This window comes from Panthera uncia, assembly GCF_023721935.1.
Source record: "Panthera uncia isolate 11264 chromosome B2 unlocalized genomic scaffold, Puncia_PCG_1.0 HiC_scaffold_24, whole genome shotgun sequence".
Lineage (NCBI taxonomy): Eukaryota > Metazoa > Chordata > Mammalia > Carnivora > Felidae > Panthera > Panthera uncia.
In genome coordinates, this window is record NW_026057580.1 from 104,498,092 (window position 1) to 104,521,528 (window position 23,437).

General features: G+C 40.9%; 1 protein-coding gene across 1 annotated transcript in view; it reads left to right on the forward strand.

Annotated features, from left to right (window-relative positions):
• The window catches only part of CCDC170 (coiled-coil domain containing 170), a 90,247-nt gene that overhangs the window by 23,849 nt on the left and 42,961 nt on the right, over nucleotides 1-23,437 (forward strand). The window contains exons 2-4 of the mRNA XM_049654671.1: nucleotides 18,187-18,315; nucleotides 20,125-20,381; nucleotides 21,268-21,358. Of these exons, the coding sequence (XP_049510628.1) occupies nucleotides 18,187-18,315; nucleotides 20,125-20,381; nucleotides 21,268-21,358 (477 nt within the window). The remainder of the gene's footprint in view (nucleotides 1-18,186; nucleotides 18,316-20,124; nucleotides 20,382-21,267; nucleotides 21,359-23,437) is intronic.

Below are 23,437 nucleotides of genomic sequence, written 5' to 3' on the forward strand. Positions count from 1 at the left end.
TTTCTTTCTTTCTTTCTTTCTTTCTTTCTTTCTTTCTTTCTTTCTTTCTTTCTTTCTGACAGAGCGTGAGCATGCATGAGTGGGGGAGGGAGGCAAAGGGGCAGAGAGAAAGAGAGAGAGAGAGAGAGAGAGAGAGCGAGCGAGAGAGGGAATTCCAAGCAGTCTCCACACTCAGCATGGAGCCCAATGTTGGCCTCTATCCATGACCCTGGGATCATGATGTGATCTGAAATCAAGAGTCTGACACTGAACTGACTGAGCCACCCAGGCGCCCCTCAGGTTTATTTCTTATCCAATGTTAAAAAAAATGAAAAAGAAACGAAAGTAAGTAAATGACAGTAAAGAAGTATGGAAAGAGGGAAAAAAATCAGAGGATGTGAAAGCGGATCATGCACGTGCTGTTGGTGCTGTGCGCTTGTAGGAGGTGGACCACAGTTTGACTTAGGTCTTCCAAGAGCATCAGCAGGAGTCCTACAATTTACTCGAACCTCAAGGTAAAGCAAACAAGTTGCCTGGTAACAGCACACCTATTCACCGTGGGAAAACCATGACAAATTTCAAAACCCATGAAACAATGCAAGCATGATGTGAGCCCTTGTTCAGTAAAAGCACTTGTATAGTAGAGTCAAAATGATGGGGTCCAAGTTAGACACCTCTCTGAGGTTCTGGCTTGTCAAGGATTATTTTCAAGTAGAGCATAGCATGAATGAATGCACATTCTTCAGCTGAGCCTCTGAATACCATTTGACAACATTAATTTAGTTAATATCAGAAACGTATTTCTGAACTTCTTATCTGGGTATTAAGACTACATTCCTCATCATCTGGATCCAGCCTCCTGCTGAGACTAGTGAAGGATGTCCTGTTACTTTAGGGTAGAGGGCTCCTCTATCTAACTCCAGCTTACCAAGCCCTCAAATGTCATATATGTAATGTATGTAATAATCGTAAGGCATTTCAACATTCGGCTTCAAAATGGAGTTGCCAAAGCTTCATCTGAAAATAAATGTAGGCGGATGCAGTCGCCTCCTGGCTGATCTCCCTTTCTCCTATCTCCCTTTGTACTGATCTAACCTTTTCAGTGCCACAAAGGAGACACAGTGACATGCAGACCTGATCAGGTCCCTCCCGCTGTGCAAAAGCTATTCACTTAGATAAGGTGAGGAATAAACAGACTCCTTAAGTCAGCCAAATCACTTTACCAGTGTCTAATATCTAGACAAAACTTCAGTCACATGGAAAAATTAGATTTGTCTAAACTAGCCATGTATCTTGAAGCATAACTGTTTCATGCCCCTGGTGCCTTCCACCTCCTTCCCAGGCTCCTTCTTCACATGACAAGAGTTGGAATTAGCTTTTCTGTGAAGCTTTCGTGTGACACCAAGGCAGAAATTTTTATTCCAATTACTACTCCTGCCCTCATTCTCATCTTGTTTTATCTAGTGTGTTTAATAATTGTGCAATCAACTAAAATTTTTTATTATCAAAAAGAAACCTTACTGATCTATTTTGGTACATTTCTTTATAGTACTGTTCCTATACATATATACTGTGTTCTTAAAAAAATTTATTATTAAGGTGTAGTTGACACATAATGTTAGAATAGTTTCAGGTGTACAGCATAGTTATTTGACAATTCTCAGTGCTCACCACAGTAAGTGGTGTCACCTTCTATCACATGCAATGTTGTTATAATATTATTGACTGTTTTCCTTAGGCTGTACCTTTCATCTCTGTGACTTATTTATTTTATAACTGTAACTTTGTACTTCTTAATTCCTTTTACCTATTTCATCCATCCCCCTTCCTAGCTCCCCTCTGGCAACCATCCGTTTGTTCTCTGCATTTAAAAGTCTGTTTGGTTTTTTGGTTGTTCAGGTGTTTGTTTTGTTTTTTAAATTCCACTTTGAAGTGAAATCATATGGTATTTGTCTGTCTCTGTCTGACTTATTTCACTTAGCATTATACCCTCTAGGTCCATCTGTGTTGTTGAAAATGGCAAAAATCTCACTATTTTTTATGGCTGAATAACATTCCATCTCTCTCTCTCTCTCTCTCTCTCTCACACACACACACACACACACACACTCACACACACACACACACGCACACACACCCAAATCTTCTTGATCCATTCATCTATTGGTGGACATTTAGGCTGCTTCCATATCTTGCCTCTTGTAAATGATGCTGCAATAAACACAGGGATGTGTATATCTTTTCAAATTAGTTTTTTCATTTTCTTTGCAAATAATGAACCACCCTTACACCCTAAGAATAAATCCCACTTGATTGTAGTGAGTGATTTTTTAATGTATTGTTGGATTCAGTTTGGTAATTTATCTGGTTTTGGTATCTGGGTAATGCTGGCCTCACAGAATGAATGTGGAAGCTTTCTTTTCCTCTTCTGTTTTTTGTTTTTTTTTGGAATATTTTGAGAAGGATAGGTATTAACTTTTCTTTAAATGTTTGGCAGAATATGCCTGTGAAGCCATCTGGTCCTGGACTTTGGTTTGTTGGGAGTTTTTTGATTGCTGATTCAATTTCATTGCTGGTAACTGATCTGTTCAAATTTTTCATTTCTTCTTGATTCAGTTTTGGGAGGTTATATGTTTTTAAGAATTTATCCACTTCTTCTAGGCTGTCCAATTTGTTGGCATATAATTTTCATAATATTCTCTTGTAATAATTTGTATTTCTGTGGTGTTGGTTGTTATTTCTCCTCTTTCATTCCTGATTTTGTTTGAGTCCTCTCCCTCTCCCTCTCCCTCTCCCTCTCCCTCTCCCTCTCCCTCTCCCTCTCCCTCTCTCTGGTTCTCTCTCTCTCTTTTTTTGGATGAGTCTGGCTAAAGGTTTATCAATTTTGTTGATCTTTTCAAAGAATCAGCACCCAGTTTCATTGAATGTTTTGTTTGTTTTTTTTAGTTTCTATTTCGTTTATTTCTGCTTTGATCTGTTTCCTTCCGTCTAGTCATTTTGTTTGTTCTTTTTCTAGCTCTTTTAAGTGTAAGATTAGATTGTTCATTTGAGATTTTTCTTGTTGAAGAAGAGGAAGGAAAGCTTCCAAATTCATTCTTTGAGGCCAGCATTACCTGGATACCAAAACCAGATAAATACACTAAAAAAAAAAAAAAAAAGTGAGAGAATGACCTATATAAACTTCCCTCCTGAAACAGCTTTTACTACAACCCAAAGATTTTCAACTGTTGTTCATCTTCATTTGTCTTGACATATTTTTTTGATTTCCTCTTTGATTTCTTGGTTGACCCACTGATTGTTTAGTATGTGATATTTTTTCTTGCATTTTTATTTTATTTTATTATTATTTTTAAAATATAATTTATTGCCAAACTGGCTAACATGCTGTGTGTAAAGTGTGCTGTTGGTTTTTGGGGCAGATTCCCGTGGTTCATTGCTTACATGCAACACCCAGTGATCATCCCAGCAAGTGCCCTCCTCAGTGTCAGTAGCATGATATTTAACCTCCATGTATTTGTGCTCTTTCCAGATTTTTTCTTTGGTTGATTTCTAGTTTCCTAGCATTGTGGTTAGAAAAGATGAATGGTGACCTTGATCTTCTTGAATTTGCTGAGACTTGTTTTGTGGCCTAATATGTGATCTGTTCTGGAGAATGTTTCATGTGCTCTCGAAAAGAATGTGTATTTATTCTGCTGTTTTAGGGTAGAATGTTATGAATATATCTATTAGATCCATCTGGTCCAGTGTGTCATTCAAAGCCACCGTTTCTTTGTTGGTTTTCTGTTTGGATGATCTATTCATTGATGGGAGTGGGGTGTTAAAGTCTCCTACTATTATTATATTACTATCTATTAGTTCCTTTATGTTTGTTATTAGCTCCTTTATGTACTTGGGTGCTTCCATGTTGGGTGTATAAATTTTCACAATTGTTATATATTCTTGTTGCATTGTTCTCTTTATGATTATATAGTGTCCTTTTGTCTCTTGTTACAGTCTTTGTTTTAAAGTCTGTTTTGTCTGATGTCATTATTGCTCTCCTGGCTTTCTTTTCACTTCCATTTGCATGGTAAATGTTTTTTTGTCATTTCACTTTCAGTCTCCATTGTCTTTAGGTCTGAACTGAATCTCTTATAGGCAGCATATAGATGGGTCTTGTTTTTCTTTAATCCATTCTGTCACCTTATATTCTTTGACTGGAATGTTTAGTCCATTTACATTCAAAGTAATTATTGATAAGTAGGTACTTATTGCCATTTTGTTACTTGTTTTATGGTGGTTTTGTAGTCCTTCTTTGTTCCTTTCTTCTCTTGCTCTCTTCTCTCATGGTTTTCTGGCTTTCTTGGATTCCTTTCTCTTTATTTTTTGCATATCTATTATTGGTTTTTGGTTTGTGGTTACCATTAGGTTTATATATAACATGCATATAGCAGTTAAGTTGATGGTCGCTTAAGTTTGAATTCATTCTTCACTCCTATCCCACCACATTTTAGGTATAGGGTGTCATACTTCACATCTTATTTTTACAGCTTTTGTGTTTCCTACTTTTCTTACTCCTCCTTCTACTCAAAGAGTACCCTTTAACATTTCTTGTAGGGCTGGTTAGTGATCATGAACTCCTTTAACTTTTGTTTGTCTGGGAACTCTTTGTCTCTCCTATTCTGAATGATGGCCTTGCTGGATAGAGTATGCTTGGCTGCAGGTTTTTTTCTTTCAGCACTTTGAATATATCATGCCATTTCCTTCTGGCCTGCAAATTCTCTGCTGAAAAATGAGCTAATAGCCTTATGGTGTTTCTCTTGTATGTAACTGTTTTCTTTTCTCTTGCTGCTTTTAAAAATCTCTCTTATCACTACTTTTTGCCATTTTAATTACTATGTGTCTTGGTGAGGATTTCTTTTGGTTGATGTTGTTGGGGGTTCTTTGTGCCTCCTAGATCTGGATTTCTGTTTCCTTCCCCAGATTTGGGAAATTTTTAACTATTATTTCTTCAAATAAATTTTCTGCCCCCTTTTCTCGCTCTTCTCCTTGTGGGATCCCTGTAATGTGAACATTATTATGCTTAATGGTGTCACTGAGTTCCCTAAGACTATTTTCATGTTTTTAAGAATATATATATACACACACATGTATATATTTTTGAGAGAGTGAGAATGTGAGTGTGAGCAGGGAAGGGCAGAGGGCGAGTGGTGGTGGTGGTGGGGGGGGAGCGGGGAGAATCCCAAGCTGGCTCCATGCTCAGTGTGGAGCTCGATGAGGGGCTCAGTTCCACAACCATGGGATAATGACCTGAGCTGAAATTGAGTCAGACACTCAACTAACTAAGCCACCCAGGTGCCTCTGTTTTCATTTATTATTATTATTTTTTCTCTCTTCTGTTCAGCTTGTTTACTTTCCATTACTCTGTCTTCCAGGTCACTGATAGTTCTACTTCCTCTAGTCTACTATTTATTCCATGCAGTGTACTTTTAATTTCTGTTATCAAGTTCTTCATCTCTGACTGGTTCTTTTTTATGTTATCAGTCTCTTTGTTGAGGGTCTCATTGAGATTCTTCACTCTTCTTTCAAGTCCAGTGCTAGTATCTTTATGACCATTACTTTAAATTCTTTATCAGGCATATATATTATCTCTGTTTTGTTTAGGTCTCTGTGATCTTATCCTGTTCTGTCATTTGGAACATATTCCTCTGCCTCCTCATTTTGTCTGACTCTCTGTGTCTGTTCCTATGTGTTAGGAAAGTCAGCTACATCTCCTGCTCTTAAAAGTGGTGGCCTTATGAAGAAGCAGTCCTGTAGTGCCCTGTGGTGCAGTTTCCTCTGTTTACCAGAACCTGGCACTAATAGGGGTGTCTCCTATGTGTGCTGTGTATGCCCTTCTGTTGTGGCTGAGCCCCTTTTGCTTTTAGACCAGTCATCTGTAATGGCTCTCTTTGCCTATTGTGGTGGGCAGTGTGTGGTTTTTGTGGTGTTAGTTGGCCAGTCTGAAGTCACATTGAGCTTAAGTTGTCATACCAGGCATTTATCAGAGGTGCAGTAGCACTGAACTTCAGGAGAATGTGGAGGCAGGGTGCACAGTACTGGCAAGGTCTGCACCAGCTGCTAGGACCGAGGCAGACTGGGTTGGAGGAGGTGGGTTCGCAGAAGCCTGCAGTGGCTGGATGTGTGGTGTTAGCAAGGTTTACACTGGGCATCTGTGGGAGGGGACCTGCAGGCCCCAGGACTGAGGCAGGCCTGGATCTGCAGGAAAACTGTGGGCAGGGCACACCTTTAGCAAATTAGGTAGCTAGAGTGTTGGCCCAGGGATGGTTTCTGCAGGTGTTCCTGTGCTTATGGTGAGGCGTGGGGGAGGAAAATGGTAACACCACTTCCTTTGTTCCTAGAGAAGTATCCCAGTGATTCCTGCCCCACTAGCACATACTCTGAAATTAGTAAACAAATCTCCCTTCCGTATACCCCAGGCATTTTTTAAATTCCTGCCTCCATGCTATATCTCCGCAGGGGTTATTTGTTGTGCTGTCTCTTTAAGGGCAGGGACTCAGTTTCCTTTTGTGCTCCTGGCTCTCCTACAGCCTGCTGATTTTTGAAGTTCCAGGTTTTTGAAGTTCCAGGTTTTAAACCCCATCGATTGTAAGAAATTGTGAAATTTGGCCCCTCTGGTTTTCAAAGCCAAATGTTATGGGGATTCGTCTTCCCCATGTAGGCTCCCTCATGCGAGAGTCTGTTTCTCCCCCCTCTCTGCACCTATGGTATCCCTTCCTTCTGGGGACAGTCCTGCAGGTCTCTTTACTCCTGATTTCTGTGCTTCCTGTCCTCTTCCATGTGACCTCTTCCCTACAGTTAACTGTGGAGAATCTGTTCAGTTAGTCTTTGGATGATTTTCTGGGTTATTTACACTGATGTGACTGTATCTACTTGTATTCATGGGATGAGGTGAGTGTAGGGTCCTCCTGCTCTGCCATGCTCCCCAGAAATTGAATTAATGAGTAAGAGTGACATCCGAGAGGCAAAAGATTGGAAAATAATGTAAAAATAATCAGCTTTTCCACAACACTTGATTTTGTGTAGAAATGTCTTCGCTAAAACTTTTCCCACAACTGCTAAGATGCAGGTACTCAGATTTGTTTCCTGGATTCCGCACCCCTCACACTATGCCCTGCAGGCACCAGTGAGACCCAGAGACCAAATCCACATATGCAAAGAAAGAAAAGCAGGAGGACCAGGAAAGTCCCTCAAATTAGGGAGAAGAACTGATGAGTGGTCAAAAATTGACTGGAGCATTGATTAGGCTGGAGGAATGCAATTCACAAAACTTAATTTATGCACTGTAAATTAGGGAAGAAACCACTTGGTGAAAAGAAGTTGGAGAGTAGGGGAAAGGGTCTTAGAAGGGATTGCTTACTGGGACAGCACTGGAAGCTTGAAGAGTGGGGAGAGAGAGACACAGAGAGAGAGAGAGACAGAGAGAGTCTACCGGAAGCATCCCATACTGGGAGAGCCTCAGTCTCACATTTGTGCGCTGGAGCGTGGAATAATGCTGGGAAAAAAAGGAAAGATTGGTTATGGGAGAGGGAGATAGGAATGGATTAGGAGCTTTTGTGTGTCAGAGGTAGGCAGTGATTTTCTTGTCATTTTTTTGTCCGTGGGATAATAAGACAACTAAATATCATAGCAGCAAGACTGGCCCAAGACACTGTCCCCAGGTCAGATAATTGGGCACATTGGGTACTAAATTATGAATAAGCTTATCTCTTCTCTATGCCATTGAGCTTTGAAACCACCCTTTTTTCTGAAAAGACTGTGAGCCACCCTGTGAGGCAATTTCGATCATTATCATAATAATATCGGTAGTAGCATCAAATAATATGTAGTCGGCTTTCTAAAATTAATATAAAATTGCTTCCTGGGTTAGCTGAGAGATACCTAATAACTTAGATTGTCCTCATGTGAGGACAAATGGGTGAATTTTTAATCTTGCCATTTTGAATAGGGGAAAATTAGTTTTTTGAAAGTGAAGATTATTTAATACTTATAGAAGAAGTTGAAGAATTTTCACAAAATTTTGCTCATTACACAAAGGCTTAATTAAGAGAGCAAACCCCCTGAAGTGTCTGCTGTCACATGGGTTGAGTCGTCTGTGCTGCCTAGAGTGGCTTCTCTGTGCTCACGTTCCTCATAAAGACACTTGATAGTAGGGTTGGTGATTTTTGTCTGTCCTTGTCCTTGCTCCTTTTTTTTTTCTTAATTTAAGGGGGAGACATTTATTCTGATTATGAAAGTAATATGTGGTCATCGTCAAGGATTTGGATAATATGGAAATATAGAATAAGGAAAATAACAGTTCTATAACTAAAAGATAACTACAGTTAACATTTTCTTTCCAGTATTTTTCTTTTCTTTAAATTATATTTAATTGTGCAAATAGTGCATAAATACACCCGTCTTGAAAAAAACAAACCATTGCGTTCTCTTCACCCCCAGCCCTAATTCTTGTGTTACCTCCAGAGGTAAGTACTGTATTGTTATTGAGGTGATGTGTATGCTCTCAGACCACTTTCTTTTTTTTCCCTCTAAATATATTTATAGAAAATACATAGTATATTCCCCCCTTTATATGTTTTATGAAAAAGAGTATCAAGCCATGGATCTACACTCTCTTATTTTTTATTCAACAGTATATCTTAGAGATAATATTATGTTCAAACATACATAGCTCATACTGTGTGTTGCACCATATGTAAATGCCTTGTTTTTTTTAATAAATTTTTTAAATCTTTATTTATTTATTTATTTATTTATTTTTTATTTTTTTTTTTAAATTTTTTTTTTCAACGTTTTTTATTTTTATTTTTGGGACAGAGAGAGACAGAGCATGAACGGGGGAGGGGCAGAGAGAGAGGGAGACACAGAATCGGAAACAGGCTCCAGGCTCCGAGCCATCAGCCCAGAGCCTGACGCCGGGCTCGAACTCACGGACCGCGAGATCGTGACCTGGCTGAAGTCGGACGCTTAACCGACTGCGCCACCCAGGCGCCCCAAATCTTTATTTATTTTTGAGAGAGAGAGAGAGAGAGAGAGACAGAGCATGAGCGGGGGAGGGGGAGGGAGACACAGAATCTGAAGCAGGCTCCAGGCTCTGAGCTGTCTGCACAGAGCCTGATGTGGGGCTCAAACTCACGGACTGTGAGATCATGACCTGGGCTGAAGTTGGACACTCAATTGACTGAGCCACCCAGGTGCCCCTGGAAATGCCTTGTTTTAGTAATTGCCCTGTCAATGGGAATTTATATGGTTTCAGCCCTCCTCCCTTCCCTTTTTTCTATTACAAATAATGGTATGATGAATATCCTTATACATATTTTTATGTACATGTATGAGCATTTTTCCTGTGGAGAGAATAGAGCTTCTGGGCCTGATGGTATTTGCCTTTAATAGACGTAATACATTGATTTTAATACAGTGAAACTAGTGAGACTATCAAAAGGGTTTAACCATTTCGTATTCCTGGCAGCTACATATGAAGATAACCCTTTCCTCACATTTTGCTAACACTTGACATTATCAAACCTTTTATTTTTTCCAAACCGATATACCAAAAATGGTGTGTCTTTGTTTTAAGTCTTATTTCCCTGATTGTTATGGATGTTGGAGCATCTTTTCGTGTATTTTTTGGCCATTTGTATTTCTCTTAATGAGAATTCTCGATTTATATACATACTCATTTTTATTGTCGTGATTTTCTTATTAATTTGTAGGTGTTCAAAATATTCTACGTTTTAATCCTTTGTTTGATATACATGAAACAATTTCTTTCAGCCTGATGTTTAGTGATCTATACCTCTAGGTTTTTGTACATGACTGGCATGAAACTGTATGTGTAACTTTATATTTTGTCTTTTTCACTAAAAATTATATTGCATTTTACCCTATCATTAAAGATTCTCCAGCGACATGATTTTTAATGACTGAATATAACTTTATTGTGTGAATATAACATTTTATTTTTCTTCTTTTCTTCATGTTAACACACTTCTGTTCTAGAGCTCTAATTGTTTCTGTGATTTTGTTGTTGAGTATTTTTGGAACATTTTGCTAATGACTGTTTCTCTGAATATATTTGTATTTAATCTTTGGGTGTATTTCCATTTATTTAGATGAGATTGTAAGAAGGCAACTCACTGGGGCAAATAGTATTAATTTAAATTTCATTGATACACACTGCCAGTTTTTTTCCGGAAAATTTGTGCCAGCTTATCTTTCTATCAGCAGTGTATAACATGTATTTCTCGTAGAACTCTTTCACTCCTTTTTTTTTTTTTTAGAACTATCTCATAGTACACTTGATTAAGTATATTTAACATGTCAATATTAAAGATCAGAAATAATAGCTAACTGATAGTATAATTTGTATTTAATTGATGACCAGTGAAGTAGTATACTTCTCATTTATAAGTCATTTCTAGTTCTTCTGTTAATTGTTAGTTCTTTTATATGGTTTTTCTCTAGGGTATTTTTTGTAATTTTTGTTGTTGTTTTTTTTTAGAGTGAGAGTACATGAGCAGGGGAAGGGCAGAGGGAGAGGGAGGGAAAATCTTAAGTAGGCTCCTTGCCCAGCTCAGAGCCTGATGTGGGGCTTGAAACCGTGAGATCATGACTGAGCCATCCAGGCACCCTTAATGTATAGAAGTTTTAAGGTTTTGTTGTCATATGTGAGTTTTTTTCTTTGATATTCTTTCATTGCTTCTATGCTTTGAAAATCCTTCTCCAGATAGATACGTATAAATTTATATAATACTTTTTATGGTTGCATTTTTAATATTCAGTGCTTCAAGCCTATCTTTTATTTTTAAAAATTTTTTTAAATGTTTATTTTTGAGAGAGAGAGAGAGCCCAAATGGGGGAGGGACAGAGAGAGACACACACGCATAGAATCTGAAGCAGGCTCCAGGCTCCGAGCTGTCAGCACAGAGCCTGATGCGGGGCTTGAACTCACGAACTGTGAGATCATGACCTGGGCCCAAGTCAGAGGCTTAACCCCCACCTAGGTGCCTGCTTGCTTGCTTGCTTGCTTTCTTTCTTTCTTTCTCTCTTTCTTTCTTTCTTCTTTTCTTTCTTCCTTTCCTTTTTTCTTTTCTTTTCTTTTCTTTCTTTCTTTCTTTCTTTCTTTCTTTCTTTCTTTCTTTCTTTCACTAGGCTTCACACTGGATGCAGAGCCCAACATAGGGTTTGAACTCACGACCGTGAGGTCAAGAACTGAACTGAGATTAAGAGTTGGACACTTAAGGGGCGCCTGGGTGGCTCAGTCGGTTAAGCGTCCGACTTCAGCTCAGGTCACGATCTTACGGTCCGTGAGTTCGAGCCCCGCGTCGGGCTCTGGGCAGATGGCTCGGAGCCTGGAGCCTGCTTCTGATTCTGTGTCTCCCTCTCTCTCTGCCCCTCCCCCATTCATGCTGTCTCTCTCTGTCTCAAAAATAAATAAAACGTTAAAAAAAAAATTAAAAAAAAAAAAAAGAGTTGGACGCTTAACCTACTGAGCCACCCAGGCGCCTCTAGCTTCACTATTTATTAACCAATATTTCCACCCTCCCCACCCCCCTCTATTTATAATGCCTCTTTTTTTCATACCCTAAATTCTTCTGAGCACAGAGACTAAAGACTGTTCCTGGCGTTTCTATGGATCTTTCTGTTGATTTCCTGCTGGATATCACATTGTTTTAATTAGATTTTTTTTTCAAAATGAGAATTTTTAAAAGGGCATTTTTTCCTAATGCCTCTAAGACCATTTAGTTAAAAAAAACGAAAAAACAAACAAACAAACAAAAAAAACAACCTGTCTAGGTAGGTACTTCTAGTTTAAAAGTGGTGGCATGCAGATAGCATTTCTCCCTTCTATTCCTGGAAATTAGCCACAAGTGACAAGGAAAGTGAGAAACAAGTTCCACTTTGGGTACATCCAGGAGATGGCTGGAATCTTGTAACATGAAGTAGGCGGCAGGCCTTTCCAAAGCAGCAGGGGTTGAGGGGAGGGGCCGGGGGAGCACTGGGAGCATCGCTGCAGAGGGTAGGAAGAGCTGGGAAAGCCTGTTTTGCCAAGGTGAGTGGCTGACTCAGAGGAGTCAAGTGGAAATCTCTTGTTTGCAAGAGAGGATGGAGGTATGTGGACCGGCCGCTGGAGCTTCTCTGCACCTGCTCGGTTTCCAAAAAGTAGGAGCAGGAGGGCCAAATACAAATCACGCCAGGAGCCAGATTTGTAGGCGGCTGCAGAGCAGGGGGCGCATGGAGAGTCTGCATAGTGATAAGCCCTCTGGTTGCCTCTGTGCACGGGCTGGAATGAAAGATGGGTCTAATGCAGTTATACACAAATCCTGTGTCGTAGGGAAACTCCTTCTTGTCTAGAACGTGACACTACATTCCCATCCCTGTATGCACACAGACCTCTTCCACAGGCGGCCCAGCAAGCACTCACCTTCTAATGAGCAATCGAAAAGGAAACAACACAGGAGTTATTTAAAGATAGAGCAACATCCCTGGGCGCCTGGGCGGCTCAGTCGGTGAAGCCGCCCCTCTCTTGGTTTGGCTCAGGTTGTGATCTCAAGGTTTGAGAGACAGAGCCCCACGTCAGTCTCCATGCTGAGGGTGGAGACTGCTTGGGATTCTCCCTCCCTCCCTCTCTGCCCCTTTTCTGCTCCCTCACACGTGCTCTCTCTCTCTCAAAATAAATAAGCAAACATTAAAAAATATGTTAAAAAACATATGACAAGATTCCTGCTCCCCAGATATGACAGATGAAGAATACCTACTAGAAGACTGTTGCTGTGATGGGAAGAGACGTGACGAAACATTCATCATGCATAGAACAATCGAGTAAAGCCAACACGTACCGGAAACATGTTCAGAAAGCAGAGATTCAGGACTTCAAGAAAGATGCAGCAAACAAGGAGAGGAGATCTGACTCTTGATGTCAGCTCAGGTCATGATCCCAGGGTCATGGATGGAGCCCCGCCATGGGCCCTGTGTTGGGCTCCCTGCTCGCTGTGGAACCTGCTTGGGATTCTCTCTCTCCCTCTTCCTTTCCTCCTTCCCTAACTTGTGTGCTCTCTCTCTCTCAAAAAAATAAAAATAAAAAATTAGAAGTTGTGAGGGAGGGACGAAAGGGGCAAGGAAGAGAAGATATGCTGTTATCATGAATTAGCTGATGTTAAAGGTATTATTTAAAGTTATAGTTATAAATTCAAAACTAGAACAAAGATACAAACCTTCCCGGTTATCAGACAAAACAAAGCAAAGCAAACAGATTTGTGGTGAAGGATTTTGAAAGAGTGATAAAAACAAGAAGCATAACGTAAAAGAATGCGGCAGAACTAAGACCAAACTTATCTGTCACGTTAACACATGTAAAGTAGAGTCATCCAGGCTGGGGAAAAAGAATGTTAGGATCGATCACAAAGCCAAAACTAACCTTATTACATATGAGACATCTCAAACGAAGTGATCCAGAAAGGTTGAAAATAAAAATGGGGAACAAAGGTGTATGTAGGCAAATGCAAACAAAAAGAAATCAGGGATCACGGTCTCATTATCAGAAAAGGCTGTTTTCAGAGCAAGAAAGGAGTAAGTGAAATGAGTAATGGCATGTTACGATGCTGTATGGTACAATTTGCAATGAAGATCAAGTTCTGAATCTTTGCATCAACTCAGCACCAGTGTTCCTGAGGCAAGAGAACAAGAGCTACAAGGCAATAGAGAATTACGGTAGTAATGGGAGGTTGGACTCAGCTCATGACAGAGTAAAGGATAGAAATGAGGCTAGGCTCAAAAACCTAAAAACAGAACTACCCTACGACCCAGCAGTTGCGTTGCTAGGCATTTATCCATGGGATACAGGTGTGCTGTTTCGAAGGGACACATGCACCCGCATGTTTATAGCAGCACTATCAGCAACAGCCAAAGTATGGGAAGAGCCCAAATGCCCATCGATGGATGAATGGATAAAGAGGATGTGGTATAGATATACAATGGAGTATTACTCGGCAATCAAAAAGAATGAAGTCTTGCCATTTGCAAGTACGTGGATGGAACTGGAGGGTATTATGCTAAGTGAAATTAGAGAAAGACAAAAATCATATGACTTCACTCATATGAGGACTTTAAGAGACAAAACAGATGAACATAAGGGAAGGGAAATAAAAATATAAACACAGGGAGGGGGACAAAGCAGAAGAGACTCATAAATATGGAGAACAAACTGAGGGTTACTGGAGGGGTTGTGGGAGGGGGGATGGGCTAAATGGGTAAGGGGCACTAAGGAATCTCCTGAAATCATTGTTGCACTATATGCTAACTAATTTGATGTAAATTTTAAAAAATAAAAAAAGAAAAAAAGAAATGAGGCTGGGCTAGGAGTGCTCAATGAAAATAATGAGTAAGGTAGATCTATCTAATTGATAGATGTTGAGCTCCAAGCCCCAAAGATAGAAAAGGCACCCTCTTTTCGAGTACCCATAAGACTTTCATAAAATTGAGCATTCACAAAACCTCAATAAATTCCCTGAAGTAGAAATAACATAGACAAGGATGATGGGGGAAAATAGTTAACGGCTCATGTACCAAAGCACTTTCCAGTCCGAATAGACCCAATCCAGAGTGGACGCTGGTCCACCACACTGGGGTACGCCAGTGAGCATCAGCCCAGAATGCAATCGATGTGCTCTGAGCGCAGTGTAATAAAGTAGAAAACCATCACAAACCCAGAAAATAAAGAGCCATGACAACAACCAAGCTCTTGACTCAGATGAAAGAAGTATTCCAAACCAAACAGGAGGTATCTAGGAGACGGCTATGAACACTGCATAAGGATCTATATAGGGTGACTTCAGAGCTAAGAGGGAAGAGCTTAGTCATAAAGAAATACATTCACGTATTCTTCTTTCAGCTTTTGCATGGTCTCTCCATGTCCCTGTCGTCCTCTCATGCCACTGCCATTCATTTCCTCTCAGTCAAGCTCTCCCAGAGCGTCTTGAAGGAATGGCTTTCTGTGGCACCCTTCAGAGCCTTCTTAGCACAGAGGTGTTTCTAGGGCTCAGGTGGGTTCTCCAGGGTTTTCTCTCCAGGGGGAGAGAGAGAGAGAGAGAGAGAGAGAGAATATATACATGAAGATTTATGATAAGGGATTGGTTTGTGCATAATGGAGGCTGAGATATCTCAAGATCTGCAGTCAGCATGCCGGAGATCCAGGAGAGCCGGAGTAAGCCCCTATCTGAGTCTCAGTCCAAAGGCAGGGGAAGACCGATGTCCCAGCTTGAAGACAGTCTGACAGAGAATCCTTACTCAGCCTCTTTGTTCTATTCAGGCCTTCAGAGGATTGGATGAGACCCACCCGCGCTGGGGAGGGCAATCCGCTTTAGTCTTCTACCGATTCAAATGCTAACCTCACCAGGAACACTCTCACAGACATAACCAGAATATATTGAGCCAAGTATCTGGAAGCCCTGTGGCCCAGTCAAGCTGACATATAAAATTAATCATCACAGCTACTAAGACATAAAAGAATTCCCGAACAAATGGGAAAAAAAAAGGACTTCTGTTGGAAGACTCCGTATTTAAAAGTTGTCAGTACTCCTTATTTGTAAAATTAACTCGATCCCAAAAATGCCAACAGGATTTTTGGGAATTTGATAAGCTGATTCTAAATTTCATACCGCAGAAGGCATAAGTTAGAGTAGCCAGGAATATTCTGAAAAAGAGTAGTGCCGATGTGGCACTAACATATGTGAATGAGCTCAGAGCTGCCTATCAAGGCACTGTTCTTAAGTTGCTCTCGTCCTGCAGCCTCACTGCCTTTGCTCAGATCGTGGACCACACAGAGCACGATCCTGCCACAGGACCTTTGCTGAGACTTCTAGCTATTTGAATGATGTGTGTTGCACCTGCTTCTGTACCTCCTGCTATTTCTTTCTTTCTTTAATGTATTGAGAGCACACATTGTGTGAGGGAGAAGGACAGAGGGAGAAGGAGAGAGAGAATCTTAAGCAGGCTCCGTGCCCAGTGTGGAGCCCTGGGCGCTCAGGGCTCGATCTCATGACCCTGAGATCATGACCTGAGCTGATATCAAGAATTGGCGCTTAACCAACTGAGTCACCCAGGTGCCCCCTCTTGCCTATTTAATGCCTACTCAATCATCACTTCTTTAGGGAAATCTTTCCTTCCTTCTCTGATCATATGTCAGTTTCCTTTGTTTTCCGCTTTCTTTCCTTGCTTTTATTTCAGTTTGTAATTATATAATCATCATTAAGGATGTCTGGTAAATGCTCTTTTTTCTTAGTAGGCTGTAAGCTCAGTGCCTGACCTTGAGTAAGTTTTCAGTAAATATGTGTTGGTGAATAATCTCCAGTCTGCTTGATCTAAAGGGTGATTTAAACCCAACAATTGTCCTCTAAACTCAATAATCAGGAGTCTGCCTGATGTGGGTCCCGTTCCAGTATCAGAGGTAATGAGATCTTAATGGGTTATTTCTTTCACCCGTGCACATTTGGAGATGTAAATGCTTTTTGATAGTGTTCTGCGTTAGAGGGTAACCTCCTAAAATGAAGGGCCATGCCTAAAATGGTCTTGCGTGCCTTTTAATATTATGTCCAGTGGGCACTATGTGTTCATAAGAAGGAGGTATGACGTTATGGAATGATTACATCACTTACTGAAAAAGGATGTTAGTCACTGAAAGAAAGAATCATAGCTATCGAAGAACTTATTTTCCTAATGAATTTTATGAAACCGTGTGCTGTACATATCTTGGTTGAAACCACTCATAAGTGACCAAAGGTCCTTATGTGGCCTATTTTAGAAAATACTGCTGTGGTGGTTATTGCTGTGGGTAAGTTACTTCTGAATATTAAGTGAGGCTGAACAGGATGTGGTTCTCTTATTAGATCCAGTTAAACATTTTATGCTTTCTCCCCAGAAGTACATACCTACCATCTTCTTGGATATGTTGTGATTGGCAAACACTGGCTGTTGCTAAGTGCACTGGAGGTTTTGTTTGGCATTTTGTGGATCGAAACACACGAGTCATGACAACGCTTGTTACACAGTGAAGGGCTTTGAGATGACTTTTGCATTCATGAATATTTCCAAACAGTAGTCTTTGGCAGTTCAGCAGCTGGGCAGCCATAAGCCAGTTTTACTAGTGTGTCCTCTGAGGCCTCTTAGATAATTCCAGGAAACCCTCCTTTATGTGACCCCTTTCGTATTTCTTCAAAAATGAATGGCTCTCCTGTATGTCTTTCACAAAGACCACAGGCCCTGGAAACTTCACAGAGGTCGGCAGAGGTATCCATCCAAGCTCAGGAATAATTCTGAGTAAGACAGAAACAGAAGGAGAGGTTACAGACTATGACCCACAGGCCAAACCCATCAAATCTGCTCTGCAGATGTGTTTATTTGGATCACACGGTGTTTCTTTTTTAAACATTTAAATTAGTTGCCAAGTTGCAAAAACTGGGAATTTTTACTTCAAAAAGTCTGAATATATGACTTGCTTGAAAAATTGGAAAAAATTTGGCCACTTTGGGATCCACATTTCTGCACTGGCAGCCATCAGCGGAGCTGAGTCTCCACAGAGACTCCCCAGGCACTGCCGTGCGATCACTGATGTTCTGCATTCATCTGAGTCACCATCGTGACCTTGAGATAGGCTGTGAGGTTGAGAATAAGTGGTATTGTGAATAATTACGAAGGGGACCGTCTTTTACTTTTAACTCACATGATCTCTTTGATAAACACATGGCACACTTTATTCAAAAGATGAGATGAATTGATGATTTTTGTTACCTGGAAACGTAAGGACAATGAAAACTCCCTCTTTGCTGTGGACCTTGTCACATCGCGTCTCTTCTGACAGTTCTTTGTGGACTCTATCAGTTCTGGAAAGAGGTCAAATAGCATTCGACTTGGGTGGAAGGAAGCCTTCTAAAGTGGCAAAGGCCAGTTCTTAAATGCCATCCTGGGGGAGCACATCATTCGTTCCTGGACTGCCTCCCGCCTCCTTCGGAATTTTGAGAATGAAATGATCTGGATGAGACACTTCCCTGGGCAGCATTTTCGAGATGTTTGGACCACAAAGAATGCTCTGTGTTTAATCTTGTTTTTTTATAGCTGCACAGAAAAGACTGTTTAAAACTCTTCTTTATATTTTGTCTTTTGGGGGAACCCTGTCAGGAAATTTACGGCCGTCTCTTGGAAGTCCCGGTCACTAGGGAGCAGTTACACCACTATCGGAATGTGGCCGAAAGTGCTCGAAGTGACCTTGCTGCAACTTTGGTCAAATTTGAATGTGCTCAGTCTGAGGTAAGATTATGCATCTTCATGACTCAGAAGTGGGCCATTTTAGTTTCTTATTGAGTGAAGCAGAGTGTAGAGGTGATTAGAAATAGGCTAGGATGGGCTGCTTGGGTGGCTCAGTCAAGAGCGTCTGACTCTTGACTTTGGCTCAGGTCATGATCTCATGGTTTGTGGGATCGAGTCCCATGTTAGGCTCTGTGCTGACAGCGTGGAGCCTGCTAAGGATTCTTTCTCTCCTTCCCTCTCCACCCCCATGCCCCTGCTTGTGTATGCTCTCTCTCTCTCTCTCTCGCTCTCTCTCTCTCTCAAAATAAATAAAGAAACTTTAAGAAACAGGAAGGGGGGGATACAGCTTTACAACTTTCGGCGAAGGTTATACTTATTCCGTTATGGTGCACCTACTCCCCTTGTAGAGAATTCCTGAAAGGTTATGCATTTGCCGTGGTGCAAAGCGAGGTGACATGGGCTGCATTCTGGATGTCAGAGGGGCTTCACAGCCTTGAGAGACTTGGGGACACCTGATGGCTCTGGTTGAAGCTGCCTTGGCTTCGGGGCATTTTTGGCATCTTACTGAATATGTTCCTTTAATGTGGACTGTTTGCAATCTGGAGCTCTTAGGATGGAATTCTGGATTCCTGGGATAGTGGTAGTTCTGACTGGCTGGGGAGATTCTAGGATGATGATTGGGATCCATCTACCCTCCTGGCTGAATCTGGTCGATTTTGGAGTTTCTTGAGAGAGTCTCTGTAGGTCCATTCTGTTCACAGCCTGGTGGCCCTGAGGGAGTCTTAGGCTTGCCTGGGAGATAACTAGTGTTTTCACTAGGCTGCTGGGACCCCACCGAGAGATGATTTGATACCTTGTATGTGTGTGAAAAATTGTATGCATGTATACTCCCGGTTCCAAATCAGTACATGCATTCATAAAGTTTTCTTATGGGGGGGCCTGACATCCTATTAGGGCACAGACATCGTTCAGTATTTTGATGGCACAGAATTCATAAGTTAAAATGTTTGTTTTGTATACATCTTGTAAGGATTTTTCTTTTCTTCCATATTTTTCTTGGAAATATTATTATTATTATTATTATTATTATTTTATTGCCCACAATAAGGATCTAGAAGGCAAGTGGAAGAAATACAGTGATATGTCAAATAGTCTGTATCTACTTAGGAACCACTTGTGGCCATGAAATTACAAGTATTTTAAGTTTCTTGTTTCATTGTCTGTCAGCAGCAATAGCAGCAACACAGATTTAGAAAATGAATTACCATTGCAAAATATTTTATTGCTTTTGCAAAAAAACACCACAAATGTCTCTTGAGTGGCACTGAATCACCCCCAAGACATTGCCCCAATGGTTTTGAAAGAGACATAGTATGAAGTCCATTCTTTAGGCATAATTTCTCATCTGGTGATACAGACGCAAATAGGAAAAAAAGAAAATAAAAGTTGGATAGGTCATGTACAAATGTGTGAGATTTGAAATTATGGTTTTGGGTTTCTTTATTTTTTTAAATTAAAAAAAATTTGTTTAATGTTTACTTATATTTGAGAGAGAGAGGTAGAGCACAAGCAGGGGAGGGGCAGAGGGAGAGGGACACACAGAATTTGAAGCAGGCTCCAGGCTCCTAGCTGTCCGCACAGAGCCCGACATGGGGGGCTCGAACTCAGGAACCGTGAGATCATGACCTGAGCCAAAGTCAGATGCTTAACTGAGCCACCCTGGCGCCCCATGGTTTTGGGTTTCTTAGAGGTACTTCGAACTTACGCCACTGAAATCCTTTTCCTCCTTTTATGGGTTTTCTATGTTAGCTTCGAGACCTCCGATCCAAGATGCTTTCGAAAGAAGCCTCCTGTCAAGCGTTGAAAGCTGAAATGGAGAATTACAAAGAAAATCATGCTAGAAAATCATCTCTCCTCACCTCTCTGAGACACAGAGTTCAGGAGCTGGAAGAAGAATCAGCAGCACTTGCCACTTCTAAAATTAGAACCGAAATCACAGCTCACACCGCAATCAAGGAGAACCAGGAGTTGAAGAAGAAAGTTGCGGAACTAGACGAGAACTTACAGTAAGGGTATTTCGATGTATTTGTTAGTTGAGTTAGCGTTAAAATACTAGCTTCTGATAGCAGGACACACGCTTGAAGGTCCTGGTGTTTTGCCTTCTTTGGCCCTGAAACTCAATTTGAAGAAGAAAAACGTTATTGACCTCAAATGTCTTTGGAGTCTTGAAAATTTTTCTCAAGCTCATTTCTCAATGTTACCAGGAACCTTGACAAACAAGGCCTTGTCCTAAGCATGTTTATGTCCAATTGATTAGGGCTGCAAATGCCTGTATACATAATTTGGAAGATTTTCTGTAAGTAGAGGTTTAACCAGAGGTGGTGGAATACACAGAGAGGGAGGTGTTTATTCGGAAGCTGGCTGTAAAAATACCCCAGCAGCCCAGACCACTCCAGACCACCCCGAACACTCCTCATTAGATTTTATTGCCAGTTTATGCAGAGAACTCATGAAATCTGGGTTTTCCACACTTAGTTCTGGCAAAAGGTAATTATTGAGACAAAACTGGGAACTAGTTGTTCCTAAAATATACTCTTAAAATTCTATGTGTCATAACTTAAATAACTTTAATAATAGGATACTTGATATTTATTTTACTTATTCCATCTTTGAAAAAGAACCCCAACACTGGGGCACCTGGGTGGCTTAGTTGGTTGAGCGTCCGACTTCGGCTCAGGTCATGATCTCACAGTCCGTGGGTTCAAGCCCCGTGTTGGGCTCTGTGCTGACAGCTGAGAGCCTGGAGCCTGCCTCAGATTCTGTGTCTCACTCTCTCTCTCTGTCCCTCCCCTGCTCGCACTCTGTCTCTGTCTCTCAAAAATAAACATTAAAAAAAAAAACAAAAACCCAACACTTCCAACTCTTGTCCTCTTTTTGTCCTTCTGCTTACAGGAAAACTCCTTCAAATGTGTGTATAGACTCACCGTCTCCAGTTCTCCTCCTCTCCTCTCTTGGGTCTGCTCCACTGACACCTCTCACTAAGGTGACCAGTGACTGTATGTTACAGATTAAATGATCAGTCTTTATCTTACTTGACCCGCCAGTACATCGGTCACAGTTGGTCTTTCTCCTTGAACCACTTTCTTCTTCTGACTGCCAGGATACTACACATGGCTGCTTTGTACCTGTCCTCTCTAGCTGCCCTGCTGTAGTCCCTTTTATTTTTCCCATCTCATCTCATCGACTTCCAAAGACTGGAGTGCCCCGGGACTCAGTCCTCGAATCTCTTCTGGTTTCTATCTAAATTCGCTCTCTTGGTGATCTTGTGTCATGACGTTAAGATGATCTAAATGCTAGTGACTCCCACATGTCTCTGTCTAGCCTAGATCTCTTCTCAGAGTCAAGACCCACATATTTTACTACCTACTGAGCATCCCCATGTGGATGTCCAACAGGCATCTCAAACCTAACATGGCTGAAACGAAACTCTTGCTATTTCCACAGAATCCTCCTGCTCTTTTCCTTGTCTCCTTTAGTGATAATTCCATTCTTCTAGTCCGTCAGGCCAACAGTCTTGGTAATCATCCTCAGTCCTCTTGCTTTTTCACACTCCATGTCTGATCCTTCAACAGGTTCCATCATCCCTGCCTTCAAAATAAATCTAAATTTTGAGTACTTCCCATTGCTGCCCTAATTGCCAGTCACCTGATTCAAGCGACTACCATCTCTCTCCTGGATTTTTGTAGTAGCCTCCTAAGTGATTTTCCTGCTTCCACCTGTGCCCTTTGTAGCCAGAGTGATCCTATAAAAACATTCAAATTAGATCTTTTCGGTCCTATGCTCAGAATCCTCAATGACTTCTCACTCAGGGTAAAGACAAAGGATATTCTATGACCTAGAAGGCTCATCCTGACCTGGTTTTGCTTCCATTCTCTCTCTTATTCTTTCCATCTTCGTTGTCCTTTGAACATAACAGGTGTGATCCTACCTCAGGACTTTTACACTTGCTAATCCCTTTGCCTGGAAAGCTCTTCCCCAAGTATTGCATGGCTACCCCTCTGCTCCTTTTAGATCTTCACTCAGAAGTCACCTTCTTATGAGGTCTTCCATGAGGGACCACATCTAAAATTTTACCCTGCTCCCCCCAAATATTTCTTACCCCCGTTCCTGCTTAATTTCTTCTCTCCAGCTTTTTAAATAACATAGTATATATTTTACGTACATTAATTTTGGTGATTGTCCATCTTCCCAACTAGAACATAAGCTCCATGAGGGCAAGGATGTTCATCTGTTTTATTTACTACTATGTCTTGAGTATCTTTAATAGGGCTTGGTCCATAGTAAGTACCCAATCAATATTTACTAAATAAATGAGTAATAAAATGATATGTAATAAAAATATTTTTTTAATATAGAAGATTGCCAAAAATATTAAAATTACTCAAGACCTTATGATTCTCCAAGAGTTTATACTGAACATTTTGGTGGACAGGTTTTCATATAGTTGTACATAAATTATATCATGTAATGAACTATTTTTTACTGAATAATATATTGTAGATATTTTATTTAATTTATTTTTTTAAATTTTTTTTTAATGTTTATTTATTTTTGAGACAGAGACAGAGCATGAATGGGGGAGGGTCAGAGAGAGAGGGAGACACAGAATTGGAAGCAGGCTCCAGGCTCTGAGCCATCAGCCCAGAGCCCGACGCGGGGCTCGAACTCACGGACTGTGAGATCGTGACCTGAGCCGAAGCCGGACGCTCAACCGACTGAGCCACCCAGGGGCCCCTATTGTAGATATTTTAAAAAAGGCATTCATTATATCATTTTTTTTTTTAATTTTTTTTTTCCAACGTTTTTTATTTATTTTTGGGACAGAGAGAGACAGAGCATGAACGGGGGAGGGGCAGAGAGAGAGGGAGACACAGAATCGGAAGCAGGCTCCAGGCTCTGAGCCATCAGCCCTGAGCCCGACGTGGGGCTCGAACTCACGGACCGCGAGATCGTGACCTAAGCTGAAGTCGGACGCTTAACCGACTGAGCCACCCAGGTGCCCCACTTTTTATTTAAAAAAAATTTTTTTTAACGTTTATTTATTTTTGAGACAGAGAGAGAC